Source organism: Melanerpes formicivorus, unplaced genomic scaffold (assembly GCF_026170545.1).
Source record: "Melanerpes formicivorus ecotype bairdi unplaced genomic scaffold, bMelFor1.0.p_v2 SCAF_12, whole genome shotgun sequence".
In the NCBI taxonomy this organism is placed as follows: domain Eukaryota; kingdom Metazoa; phylum Chordata; class Aves; order Piciformes; family Picidae; genus Melanerpes; species Melanerpes formicivorus.
In genome coordinates, this window is record NW_027142364.1 from 8,698,931 (window position 1) to 8,712,777 (window position 13,847).

Consider the following 13,847-nt stretch of genomic DNA (forward strand, 5'->3'; position numbering starts at 1 on the left):
CATACTCAGAGACTCTGTCCGTGGAATATACACAGCTTAGAACTATAAAGGAATTCTTTGATGGCTAATACAGTTGCCAGCTGTGGTTAGCATGCTGCTGGGCTAAGCACTAATACTTACCATTTCTTTAGAAACACTTTACAAGTTTCTGCCCACCAGACAGACATCAAATGGGGGAATGTCAGCCCCTGACATGCCTCAAATCTAGCTGATTCTCAGTTACTTATTGTCTTCCAGTTCTCTCCTTTTTAGGTTTTACTTCTTTCTTGTCAGTTCTTTTTCTCATTAATCCTTGAGCTGCTAGTCTCAACAATTACATTTATAGCTGTTTGTACTTACTTTTCAGGACTTTATTTTCTTCCCTGCTTCCCCCCCCAATTTTCCCAGCTTGAAGCTGGTAAGATGAATATCAAGTGAAGTTCTGCAGTTGAGGATCCTGTATGTAATGTTGAACACTTTCATCAGGAACTTGTTTGACAGAAGGAAAAGTGTGCTGAAACAGTTACAGCTGACATGACTATGAAATGAAAAGTGACCTGAAAAACTAATCTGCTGTTCAGTAAGGCCAGGGATAATGTAATTGTATACTGTGGTTTAGTTCTAATTATATGGTGAAGAAAGAAAGTCTAAGCTGAAGCTGTGCAGATAAGGATCTAGGTTTTATAGCAAACAAAGAACTTAGACATGAGTCAATACATTCAATGCATCAGACTCATCAAAATACAGAAGCAGTTGTACCTGGATGAATTAAGTGTTGTCATATTCTCCAGTCAAGTTGCTACCAATAATATCTTCATCTAGTGAGTAGCTTATTCCCTGCTGGAAAAGGCTGTAGAACTTTAAAAATCCAGAGTTTTCATTCTCTTTGGTTTCTCTGAATGTATAGTGGAGAAAGGGACATTTATCTGCTATAAAAACCAGAAGGATTTCCAAGTTCAACTTGGAGAAAACACTCTTAAAGAGACTCAAGACTGCAGAGCAGTGGTCACAGAATAGCTTGTGATTTTTATGGATTTATCTGGATGAGCAACATGTGCCGAAGTATGTGTTTCAAAGCAGGCACCTTTGTTTCTCTTGACCATTAAGGAGAGATTCATCTGCTTTCTTTCACAGGGGAGAGAGATTACTATCTGCAGAATTTAGTTGCAGTGAGATAGAGAGCATGAGAAAATACTGAAACCTGGAGAATCTGTACTTGGCTGTTGAGGCAGTTACTGTTTTGCATATGTAAATCTGGTGCTTGTGGGGACAGCTGAGCAGCTCAGCTCTGTGTATGAATGACTACCCTCAGCTGTTATTTTAACAGGAGCATTGCTGTCTGCTTTAATTGAATATCTGCAGGTATAGGATTCTGCAGATACTCAATTAAAGTCAGGTTTTGCTACAAAGACCATGGGAATTTTAAAAATGCAGAGGATACATAGTGAAAAGTGCTCTGGGAGTGGAAGGAAACATGACACAAAACTAGTGAGGTAAGAAGCTGCAGCACAGTATGGAGTGTACAGTTTGCACATGGAACATTTCAGTGTCTGAGGAAGGCCAGCTTATTCCACTAGTTTCACTCAAGAAATATTCTAAGAACTTTTGTAGTTTCTTGTGTTGAAGAGGTCTCTGTATGTGCTTGTTCAAATGCTGTGGATTAAAATTAGAGCAAAGGATTGCAGGCGCTGGCATTAATTCTGGCTGAGCAGGAGCCTTGCTGCTGAGAGAAGGCAGAAAGTCTACTGTGTAAAGCCTCATAGTAGACAAGAGCTCAGTCCCAACAGAGTTTGAAATACTTGGCTGCTGAAGAAGAGATTCCAGCTCTACAGCAGCCAGCAGAGCTGTCAGTCTGTGCTTCCAAACAAGCAATGGAGCTCTTTAATCTAGGAGCATGGTGATCGCTGAAGAGCACTGGTCTGTGTTGCCTCTCTTTCTGTCCTCCGTGGGAGGAGACAGTCTGGTGCTGCTTTGAGGGACATGTTCCATCAAACTGATTACTCAAAGGGGTATTTCTGAATTAGGTGCCTGCCTTCTAGCCTCTAGTGGGTCTTAAAATGGTGATAGCAATTAGCATATTGCAGCACAGTGGTGTATTAAATACACTGAAGAATGGGATTGCTGCTTTTCTGGGATCAGGAAGTGTGGTAGGAAAGAAGGCAGGAGCAGAATTCAGAAAGCTTAAATATGCTAGGGAAGAGTTAAGAAGAACAATACAGGTTCACTTCAGCAGACAGATTCATAGATGTTTTCTCAGAGTAGTTTTGGAGGTGTGAAATGATGCTAAGTGTAGTTCTCATTTCCTTGGTTTTGGTTCTTTGGGGAGTACAGTTCCTGAACTTGCAATGGAAACGTCGTGGATTTCCTCCTGGACCAACTCCATTTCCCATCATTGGAAGCCTGTGGAGGATAAATTTTAGAGCTGATCATGGGAGTCTGAAAAAGGTATGCATTTGCAGATGTCAGCTGAAGAGCTATTGAGGCACAAACTGTAAAAACTAGTGATGGCTGTTGGTAGGCTAATGTGGTAGCAGGGAGAACTTAATCCTCAGGGAAGATGAGTCATGGAAGTGAAATTTGCAGAGAGCTTTTCTCACAGAACAATGTGACAACCAAATGTGTTGAAGTATTTTTCAAGCTGCCACCTTTCCTTGTGTGCTAAGTACAACCTCCAGGTCAAAGGGTACCTGGCTGCAGCTGGAGAATGTTGGCTTCAAGAAAACTGAAACTTAAAATACTTTGATATTAAACTTTTCTAGTGGGTACATGTTCCACACTGTGAGAGGTCAGGGCTTTGCTGTTTCTGTGTCTGGAGTCAGAGATTTTGTGCTTGCTGAACACCCAGAGGTTTGCCTGAGACCAGTGCCCATTACTATCCAAACTGAGGTGGGATCTATGCTCAGATGCCACAGTAGACATTAGTTCTGTATAAGAGAGGAAGAGGTCCTGCCACTGAAACTTGAAATGTGCACTACTGGAAGAAGAGTCACACCCAGAACATGTAATGTCAAGAAGTTCTGATTGTTGGCTGAGGAAATGAAATAGGGAGTTGAAAAATGTAATCAAGAATGGGCAGGTGAGGTTTCATGTGAGATCTAATACAGACCTGTAAGGACTAATACCTGTAAGCGTTAATATTGCAAAGGCAACACAAGGCATGTTTTAGTAAGGAGAGGAGCATCCACATTGCTAGGAATAATGGGTTCCCAGAGAGCACTCAGAATCTTACTCTGGTAAGAACTCACTGTAAAACAAGCCTGGTCCCTTTTCACTTCCTGAACCCCCAGGTAATGTCATGCTGGAAGAGAGCGTCCAATCATGTGTGGATTTTGTTTGATGTATCTCCAATGTCTTTGTTTGTTTGTCATTGATCTTACCTACAGCTGGCAAAAACATATGGCAATATCTGCACCCTGTGGCTGGGTCACAAACCTATGGTGGTGCTGTATGGATTCCAAGCTGTGAAGAATGGTCTCACCACCAACTCAGAAGATGTTTCTGGGAGGCTACAGACCTTTGTCTTCAACAGAATGGCAAATGGAAAGGGTAAGGTGTTCATAACTTAGGAAGGACTTCATCCTTGACTTTTTGTTTTATATTTTCCTTACTGGCAAGCCCTTAGATCCCAGTTCACCCATTCTGTCTGCTCAGGATCAATAATATATTTCTACAGCATTACTGTGAGTTGTCTCCAAAGTGCCACTGTCACATGTGTTTCAGAATCTCATCAGAAGAGCACTATTTGTACCTGTTCTTACTTGTCCATTTGTGATGCTGTTGAAGTATGTGTCCTGATTTGGAATAATCTGGAGATTGCAGCCTCCTCTGCTTCTTCCTTATGCTCCTAGTTGTTTGTTCATAGCAGTGGCTGCTGTGGGGGAAGCAGAGCTATTGAGCAAGGTTCCTTTTGGGAACTCCAAAGACACAGACAGGTTGCTGGAGCTTTAGAGGTATTAGCCACACTGTAGGTGCAACACATCCTTGTTTAGAGCTTCTTGTTGTACCATCATTTACGTTAGACACTGCTGAATTATGGTGGATAGAGAATAAAGAAGTGATTGAACTTGTTTCCACAACCTCTTACCCAGAGCATAAAGAGTCTTTGTTGCATGTGGACTACAACCTGGAAAGCTTTAATTTATAACACTACCTAATGTAAGTAGGGAAAATCATCTTTAAAGAATAGAGATGATTAGGCCTGGAGCCATCTCAGTCCATTTTGAAGGGTCTCTCTTGCCACCTTTTATCTGGGTGATGTGTAGTTCGGTAGCTGGGCTGTGACAAGTTGTCCTACCACTAGCAATTTGCAGCAGGGATGGCTTTCACAAACAGATGCAGCACAGCTGTAAACTAGCAACTCTCTGCAATACAAACACCCCCCTGTTGGGCTGGCTCCTTTTCTGCTAGCTCAGTCACTCAGAATAACAGGAGGAATAGGGGGAAAGTTATTCCAGACTGTGATCAAGCAGCTCTCATGGCGACCAAGTTGGCTTTCCCAGGGGAAGTTTGGGCTAGACTGGTGGGGGAAGTGTAGCAAATGGTTTATGCTTAGCTGTCTGCTAGAACACAGACTCATAGCACAGGAACCTGGGACTCCTTTCTGTCCCTCAGTGAGACCTCTGGTCCTAGCAAGCTATTTGTAGATTGGCTAAAAGCCTGTTCTTCCTGCTCTGGTTCTTGCTAAGTGCTTCTTGCCCTGGCTTCGTTGTCTTTCTGGGAAGGACCTGGACTGGAACAAGAGCTCGATCTCTGGTGCAAAGAGCCTGGCAAGAGCAGAATCCCCTAAAGGCCAGAGACTGTGTGGCTCAGAACCAGTGAGCAACTCTGGCCATTGAAGGGGTTTTGTTCTGTGGGTTTGGGTGAGGTTTTTTGGTGGTTTGTTTTTTTTTTTTGTTTGTTTGTTTGTTTGTTTGTTTTTTTACCAGCAAGGACATGTGATGATCTCCAAAAAGTCTGTTTAAAGTTAAGCAGCACAAGTACAAGTAATGCTCTGACCTCCCCAGTGAGCTCTCCAGAAATCTCTTGTCTGTGAGTAGTTTGGTGAGAGAGAGCATTGTGCTTCCAGATGGTAGAAACCTGAATTTACAGTTTGTTGAGGAAAGCTGTCATTGCCACTCCTGCAGAACCGGCCTGTGGCAACATCTGCAAAACCACGATGTCCATGTGGGTATGTTGGCAAGGATAGCCTGTAAGTATTGATTGTATTAACTACAGAGTTTTGAGCACTGACCACTGCTCTTGGATACTTCAAAAAGAACAGGAGTAGATTTGGAAGGCAGATGTGTGTCAGTCCTGAGATTTCAGTCTGCTTTATGCAGGGGTGAGAATATATGCACTGAGGTGTTTTCTCTGTCTTTAACCAAATCAGGCTGTTCTGATGTGGCTGCCTTCTCCGTGAGGGGCAGCATGATGAGAAGGTGACTCAGTGTGTGTGCTGTTTACTATTGTATGAACATTAACATGACATGAAATTGATTCCTGATGGCTGAAGGTATCCTGGTCTCAAACGGTCTCGTCTGGAAACATCAAAGACATTTTGGAATTGGAGCTCTCCGAAAGTTGGGAATGAGGAATAAAGGAATGGAGCGTGGGATACAAACCGAGGCCCGTTACCTGGTTGAGTTCTTCAGGAGCAAAGATGGTATGTCACTGGTGAGGGGCATGGGAACTGCATCTGTGCTTTTGACATAGTGCATAGCCTGAATTACTCTGAAGGTAAAACACTAACTACTTTTGCTCCAGAAAACAAAGAGTTTGGAGCACAGCTTAGATTTAGAGTGCAATCAAAACTCGATAGTCAGACTTCAGCAATGTGTGTTGTGACACCAACACCAAGATCAAGATTTTTAATTATGTTTTGTTTTTTAAAGCAAACAAACCCCAAGACTAGGAGTTAAAACTCGAGGCCTCCTTCTTCTCATTTTTGAATGGGGTTTGTCTTTTGTTACTTTTGCCAGTGAATTTTGGACATTTCTGTGTCACAACCTAACTAGCATAGAGGACATCCATCACAAAATGTTGTTGTGATCTTACTTCCAAACTAGCAAAGGGGGTTATGAAAGTGCTTTGGAGCTGAATGGTTCTCTTTCTCTGTAGGCAGAGCTGTCGACCCTTCCTTCCCCATTGTTCATGCTGTCTCTAATGTCATCTGTGCTGTGGTTTTTGGACATCGGTTCTCCTTAGAGGATGAAACCTTCTGCCAGCTGATTGAAGCATTCAGTTGTATGGTGGCTTTTGCAAACAGCTACTTTCACTATGTAAGAAAATGGCTTATTTAATATGCAAATTAATTTTTATTTGAGCATAGTGTTCTTCCACTGTCATGCAATAAAATCATATAATTGTATCTGTTGTTATTACATTATGCATTGAATGCTGATAAAAATTCTGAACTGGACCTGCAATGCTTTGGGTTTGACTGTTCTATTAATGTTCTATTAATATTCTGTTAATAATCTTTATCAGAGTTTCTCAGCTTGAGATGATTAAGTTTTCTGTAATGGAAACACCAGCACCTGTTAAGGTGAAAAGGTGATATTCTTTGCATTAGAATAAAAGAGAATGATATTTTTCTGTGTGCTAAGGTAATATAAAAAACCCTTCATTGATATTAGATTTGTTAATATTAATACATGTTCTGGGCCCCTCAGTTTAGGAAAGGTGTTGACTTGCTTGAATGTGTCCAGAGAAGGGCAACAAAGTTGGTGAGGGGTTTGGAACACAAGCCCTATGAGGAGAGGCTGAGGGAGCTGGGGCTGCTTAGCCTGGAGAGGAGGAGGCTCAGGGGAGACCTTATTGCTCTCTACAACTACCTGAAGGGAGGTTGTAGACAGGCAGGGGCTGGTCTCTTCTCCCAGGCAACCAGCACCAGAACAAGAGGACACAGTCTCAGGCTGTGCCAGGGGAGGTTCAGACTGGATGTTAGGAAGAAATTCTACACAGAGAGAGTGATTTGCCATTGGAATGGGCTGCCTGGGGAGGTGGTGGAGTCACCATCGTTGGAGGTATTTAGGAGGAGACTTGTTAGGGTGCTTGGTTGCATGGTTTAGTTGATTAGGTAGTGTTGGGTAATAGGTTGGACAGGATGATCTCAAAGGTCTCCTCCAACCTGGTCTGGTCTGGTCTGGTCTATTCTATTCTATTCTATATACAAAAGCTGATTCTTTCATTGGTGAATTAACAGGACAAATACAAGTAGCTAGGAAAGAATCCAGGCTGGAAACTGCTTTGTCTTTAATTTGTGCTTTTAAAGTGTGCTCATGTGCTCAATGTTTTTCTTTGATGCCACAGTATTTTTCTTAGAGAAATAAATTCATCAATTTAGCACCAAAAATGCCCACTCTCTATCTCTGTAATAGCCTTGCTCACATCCTCTAACTTACATGTGTAGCATCCATGTGTTGATTACTTGCTCCACAGGTATGTGAACTTCTCCCATGGGTTGCAGAGCTCCTCCCAGGACCTCAGCTGAAAGCATCATATTCTTGTGAATTTATTCGGTCTTTCATAAGGCAGGAAATCAAAACCCACAGGGAAAGAGGCAAAATAGGCGAACCAGAAGATTTCATTGACCTTTACCTGGATCAGATAGAGAAAGTGAGTCATATATGCTGTTTGTGACACAGATCCTATCATAAAGGATTCCCTGCATCTTTCCTACTGTTGCAGAGAAAGCAAATGACAGAGCTCTGCAGAAAGTTTAAACACTCTGCTGTCAAATTCAAATAGGAAGTTCCAATAGTTACTTTAAGAACTTGGTTTAGAAGTATAAATTGCACTGGTTTTTGTTATGCTGTGGAATCCCTAGTGCAGGCTGGGGAGTGGGTGGTAGGGAAGAGTTTGGTGAGGTGCAGATGCTTGGATGGCTAATTCTGATTCTTTGTCTCTTATTAGTATTTACATTTATTATCTTCATGCTTGTTACTGAGATTTTGTGTGCTTATTACTGTATGATTATCATTGCAAGCTTAAAATGATGGCAGTTTTTGCTCTGAAGGAAAGCATAAATTGTTTAAAAGGTTGTTACATTATTTAAGCAATAGCTGAAATCAGGAAATCTGCACAAAGTGTCAAGGGTGGGATAAAACTAAATTGAATTGTTTTTTTCTGGTGAGAAAGTTTGCAGCTAGACAAGAAATCATTTTAGAAGGCAGCATAACAGGACCTGGCAGTTTCAACAGCACCTGTCATTAAACACTATCAATACACTTGTTGGAGGGGAGTATCTTTGCATAGATCTTTGGTTTACTATGATATCTTCATCCTCTAGAAATATTGTTTGTGTAGGTGCAGTGGTTGGTCCCTGTCTCAGTCCTGTTACACATGTACCTCATTTTACCTGTCTCATTGACTCATGCAGACTAAAAATATCCCCAATTCTACGTATGATGAAGACAACATGGTGCAATCTGTTTTTGACCTGTTCCTGGGTGGCTCAGAGACCACTGCCACCACTCTGCGTTGGGCTCTGCTCTATATGATGGCTTATCCTGATGTCCAAGGTGAGCTGTAAACATGGACCCAGGAATGTTTCAGCCAGAACAATTGTCTGTTACACTTTCTTTTGGTTAAGATCAAGATACTTTTTTTTTGAGGACCAAGCTTCCCTTTCCCTTTCCCTTTCCCTTTCCCTTTCCCTTTCCCTTTCCCTTTCCCTTTCCCTTTCCCTTTCCCTTTCCCTTTCCCTTTCCCTTTCCCTTTCCCTTTCCCTTTCCCTTTCCCTTTCCCTTTCCCTTTCCCTTTCCCTTTCCCTTTCCCTTTCCCTTTCCCTTTCCCTTTCCCTTTCCCTTTCCCTTTCCCTTTCCCTTTCCCTTCCCCTTCCCCTTCCCCTTTCCCTTCCCCTTTCCCTTCCCCTTTCCCTTTCCCTTTCCCTTTCCCTTTCCCTTCCCCTTCCCCTTCCCCTTTCCCTTTCCCTTCCCCTTCCCCTTCCCCTTCCCCTTCCCCTTCCCCTTCCCCTTCCCCTTCCCCTTCCCCTTCCCCTTCCCCTTCCCCTTCCCCTTCCCCTTCCCCTTCCCCTTCCCCTTCCCCTTCCCCTGATATTCAGCTTCTGATGCTGTGTTTTGTGTAGTTGTCTTTTGTCAGGCTCTTTCAGTACTGTAAGCATGTAATGAAAGATAAAGTCCAGCTGAAAACACTCAGGAGTGCAATATGAGCTTGGATTAGGGAACAGTGATGCTTTTGTGGTCTTCAGAACATGTAATAAGAATATTTTATTTGCACTCATTAGCTCAGACACAAGTTGGATTTCTGTATAAGTAGTGTATCTATTGTAACACGTGGGAATATTAAGCAGAGACAAGGACAACACTGGATAGGCAAAAGGATGATTGAAAAATTCTAGACAAAGCCATAGTTGTACACTGGTTTCAAACTTTTTGAATTATTTGATGATTTTGAACTATTTGAATTATTTGTAAGGGGGATGGTTTAGGGGGTGAACTTTGTAGAGTAGGGTTGGTGATCCTGAGAGTCTTTTCCAACCTGAATGTTTCTTTGATTCTGTGAATGGTTAAGCCAAGTACTTGCTCTCAGCTCTCGAGTTTAGATCTACAAATCCTCCTTTTTGTGCTTTTGGTGCTAGAATACTGGGAGAACAGCACACTATGCACACAGATACCTTTCCCATTCTAGTGGCATACAAAGCAAACAAAACCTCTCAGGTTACTAGCCTGATTTTTAAGCATGAAATGTCACCCTGAACCTGGGGACTGTATAACCCATGTTCCAAACCCGTGCCAAAAAGATCAACAGTTGGTGATAGTTTTGATAATATTATCCTGTTCCAGTTCTCAGCATTACATAAGTGTATCAGCTTGATATGATGGCTTCCTTGCATCAGCATGAGCTGATTAGTGTGCTGCAAGTCTGTGTTTAGCTACAGTAAAAATAATAGCTTGAGTAACCGGATTGATCTCTTAAGAAGGTATTGCTTTGTTTACAGTTTACTGCCCTTCCTTTAATTACAAGCTCAATAAACCTGTGGAACAGCCTTGGGCTTGTGGAAAGATGTACTGAACATAGAACCTATAAACTAGGACATACCAGAGTGTGATAAAAACTTAACTAGATAGCTGTATAAATGTATTTTCATGAGCAGAAATTTACACATTGTATTCTTTCCTGTGACATTTACAATCTGAAAAGGAAATGAAAGCCCTGTTTCATGAAAACAGTGGGGTTTTTTTGTATCTGTGATGGACTTTTTTCATCTATAGAAAAGGTCCAGAAAGAGCTAGATGCTGTTCTGAGTCCCTCCCATCTCGTCTGCTACGAGGACCGGAAGAGGCTGCCCTACACCAACGCCGTGATTCACGAGATCCTGCGCTTCGGCAGCATTGTTTTAATCACAATTCCTAGGCAAGCAGTGAAGGATACAACTGTCTTGGGGTACGGGCTTCCAAAGGTACAGATCCTTTATATTCTGCTATGGTCTTTGGTTGTGCATTAAGCTCCTTGCAGTCATGTTTAACATTTCATTCCAGTTAAGGTCAGATGAGTGATGGCGACAGTGCTTTTTCTCTCCCCTGCCCTCTGGGCTATGTCTTTGTCTCAGAGTAAAAATGCTTTCCAGAGCACATGTCCACTCACATTGAGAGTGCTGCAGAGTCTTACTTTCCAAGAACCTGTGATTTTGAAATGCTTTATAAGCTTTTGAGCTCCTATTCTTTCAAAAGACCTCAGAAGAGACTTATTAAAAGTGCACAGTGTTGTCAGTAGGAAAGGTGCAGCAAACTCTTAATCATGCTGGGATGTTGTCGGCCATGTGGACAAATGGGAGATGGAATGCCTTCTTCACTGGTGATATCTGAGACAATACCAAATGTCTGCTTAACTTCATTCACATAGGACTTCTGATTATCACCAGAGTGGTATCACATTTAAAATACAGTGAATATGTTTCATAGTTTCATAGTTTCATTCAGGGTTGGAAGGGACCACAAGGATCATCTAGTTCCAACCCCCCTGCCATGGGCAGGGACACCCCACACTAGATCAGGCTGGCCAGAGCCTCATCCAGCCTGGGCTTAAACACCCCCAGGGACGGGGCCTCGACCACCTCCCTGGACAACCCATTCCAGGGTCTCACCACTCTCATGGTGAAGAACGTCCTCCTCACATCTAGCCTGAATCTCCCCACCTCCAGCTTCATTCCATTCCCCCTAGTCCTATCACTACCTGAGATCCTGAGAAGTCCTTCCCCAGCCTTCCTGTAGGCCCCCTTCAGATACTGGAAGGCCACAATTAGGTCACCTCGGAGCCTTCTCTTCTGCAGACTGATGTTTTCCCACAGCTTCTGAACTGCCACCTAATCTCAAACAAAAGGCTCCTGCCAGCACCTTTAACTTGTCCAGCCTTTTCAGACTTAACCTTGTTGTAAACCTCCTCAAAGGTACACGTGGAGGCATCTTCCTGCACAGCCCCGTTCCCTGGTGGTTGTCACACACACCTTTCCCACCTTCACCTTGAGGAAGATATTTTGAAATACACTCTTTTGTTTCCAGAGTGCTTTGTTCTTCATATGTCAAAACCTGTCAAAGCTTGTCAGGAGTGGGAAAATCATCTTGCTAGATCTACGATGAGGTGCTGACGAATGAAGGAATACAGCAGGGAAATTCCTGAGCTTGAAATACTGATGTTTCTTTATTATTATTGTTATTTATTTGTTAAAGACAAAAAGCCCTCAGAACAGTATGATTAAAATTCCTTTTCCAAATAAAATAATCTTTCATTTCTGCTGCTGAATTATAGCTGGAATCTGTGTCCTTTTCTCCTTGATGTGTGAGGCAGCACTGAGCCAACCCATCTTGCTTTCAGGGCACTCTTATTATGGCAAACATAGATTCAACTCTTTTTGACCCTGAATACTGGGAGACCCCTCACCAGTTCAACCCTGGTCATTTCTTGGACAAGGATGGAAATTTTGTGACTCGAGAGGCCTTCTTAGCCTTCTCAGCAGGTAGGTGCACTGATAGCTGAACCCTTTTGCAGGGGTTAGATTGTGAGCATGAAGCTGCATATTTCCATTGCAGAGGAGGCCAAAGGGAGGGTAATCTCAGACTATAGGAGCATGCGGTTTTCCCAGCTGAGGAAAATATTTGATTACCAAAATTAGTTGTCTGGTAACTGTATACATGCAGACCTTCTTGTGAAAATGCAGAGAAGGTAAAAGGAGTAAGGCCCTGGAACAGCCAAGAATTTGGAGATTTGAGTCCTTAAGCTGTTGTCCGCTGTCATCCTCTGCATATGCCATGTAATGAATGCTGTTGCAGTGGCTGTTCTGTGGCAGGCTGCTCTGCTGGAGCTGATTTATTTTGTATAAATAATTTAATACTTATCGTTGAAGAAATTTGAAGCCGGATCAAACACTTCCCAGGTGGCTGTGTCTTTCCTGGGGAGCTTCTAGAGTCACTCTTTCCCCCATTGTGTGAGTTTTCAGAAGGTTAAACAAACAAAAGCTCTTGGAGATCATGCCAGGATGGAATAGCCTGGTTGTCAGAGCCTCCAGCTGACATTTGGAAGAGTCAGGCTCAGGTTCCTGGCCTGAACTGGGTAGAAGAGGAATTTGAACATTGTTTTTTTACATCCAAGTTGAATGGCCTAACCACTACATTTCAGGGTCTGTCATTGTCTTTCTCTGACTGGAAATTACATCCTGGACACAGTTAATTGATAAATTGAGAAAAGTTGTTTTCTTAATATATTGTTTTCACTGAAAGTATTGTGTAGGTAAACGTCTAGTCAGATGTAGAATATCCTCTCTATTCTGATTTTTCACTCCTATTACTGAGGAAAATCTGCCTGTACTGAGTGGAATCTGTGAGGGAACCTATAAAGATGCCTTCTCATTCTCATCTGAAATCAAGAGACTGAAACTCAGGTCACAGAACTGTGGAGTCCTATAGATTAGGAAGTAAAGCATGACACTGAGAAGCATCTCTGATATCTTTTTCTGTTGCAGACATCTCAGCTGTTTGATCAGTTTGATTGGAGAGGAAAATGTCACATTCAGCAGAGCCTTTTATCTCTTGGTGGGGCTGAACTACACTCTTGATAAGCTGGGAAGCAGGTGCTGGTTACAAACCTCTGTGGGGACTGACTGCTCTTTCCCTTCTCCCTCTGCAGGCCACCGTGTGTGTCTGGGAGAGGTGCTGGCAAAGATGGAGCTTTTCATCATCTTCTGCAGCCTGTTGAAGGCATTCAAGTTCACTCCACCAGAAGGAGTAAAGGAAGTCAACACAGAGGTGATCTTTGGGGGCACAATGAAACCCCATCCATACAAGCTCTGTGCAGTTCCTCGCTAGGTTGCAGAGCCTTACAGATCTGAGAAAGAGGAATCAGCACTGGTGTGCCAGGCTGCTGGGCTTTTGTGCAGGATTTCATTTCTAGCTCAAACTCAGCATGAATCTGTCCTTGTGTTAACATTCTGGTGTTCCTGTGCCTGCAAAGATCCTTGTACATTGTTTCCCTGCTGTATTACAAATTAAATAAACATAGAAAACTGTGACAGTGTCTACTTTTCCTAGAAACTCATCAGGAATCTTACTGGAGGTGAGGGGACAGCATTCAAGGCAGGTGTTCAGTGGGGGGGCTTTCCCTGACTTCCATGCATTCTTAAATCAACAGTGGGGTACAGAAATGCTCTGATCACTGAGTGATCAATGTTGTAGAAAATTAAAGTAGTTCTGCTCCTAGTCCAGTGAAATCTTTTTTGCTTGTTTCCCACCATGGCCAGCCTCAGCATCCCCTGTGTGCTGGGGAGCATGCTCCCAGCCTGAGCAGATGTGCTGCTCTTCTGGGCTTAACTTTGGGGAAAGGCACATGAGTGCCCTGATTGGGTGAAGACATTGGTCCCGGGTGTGTGAAGGGAC

General features: G+C 42.9%; 1 protein-coding gene across 4 annotated transcripts in view; it reads left to right on the forward strand.

Annotated features, from left to right (window-relative positions):
* LOC137444467 (cytochrome P450 2J2-like) overlaps window positions 1–13,483 on the forward strand; it is a 26,741-nt gene extending 13,258 nt beyond the window's left edge. The window contains exons 5-13 of one of the 4 annotated variants that reach the window (XM_068145185.1): window positions 2,311–2,424; window positions 3,363–3,525; window positions 5,471–5,620; window positions 6,076–6,236; window positions 7,399–7,575; window positions 8,339–8,480; window positions 10,194–10,381; window positions 11,794–11,935; window positions 13,102–13,483. In XM_068145185.1, the coding sequence (XP_068001286.1) occupies window positions 2,311–2,424; window positions 3,363–3,525; window positions 5,471–5,620; window positions 6,076–6,236; window positions 7,399–7,575; window positions 8,339–8,480; window positions 10,194–10,381; window positions 11,794–11,935; window positions 13,102–13,280 (1,416 nt within the window). In that variant the 3' untranslated portion in view covers window positions 13,281–13,483. Of the gene's footprint in view, window positions 1–1,914; window positions 2,425–3,362; window positions 3,526–3,572; window positions 5,168–5,470; window positions 5,621–6,075; window positions 6,237–7,398; window positions 7,576–8,338; window positions 8,481–10,193; window positions 10,382–11,793; window positions 11,936–13,101 lie in introns of those variants that run through there. The other 3 variants (XM_068145184.1, XM_068145186.1, XM_068145187.1) reach the window with 3 other exon arrangements.
* Window positions 13,484–13,847: the final 364 nt, after the last annotated feature.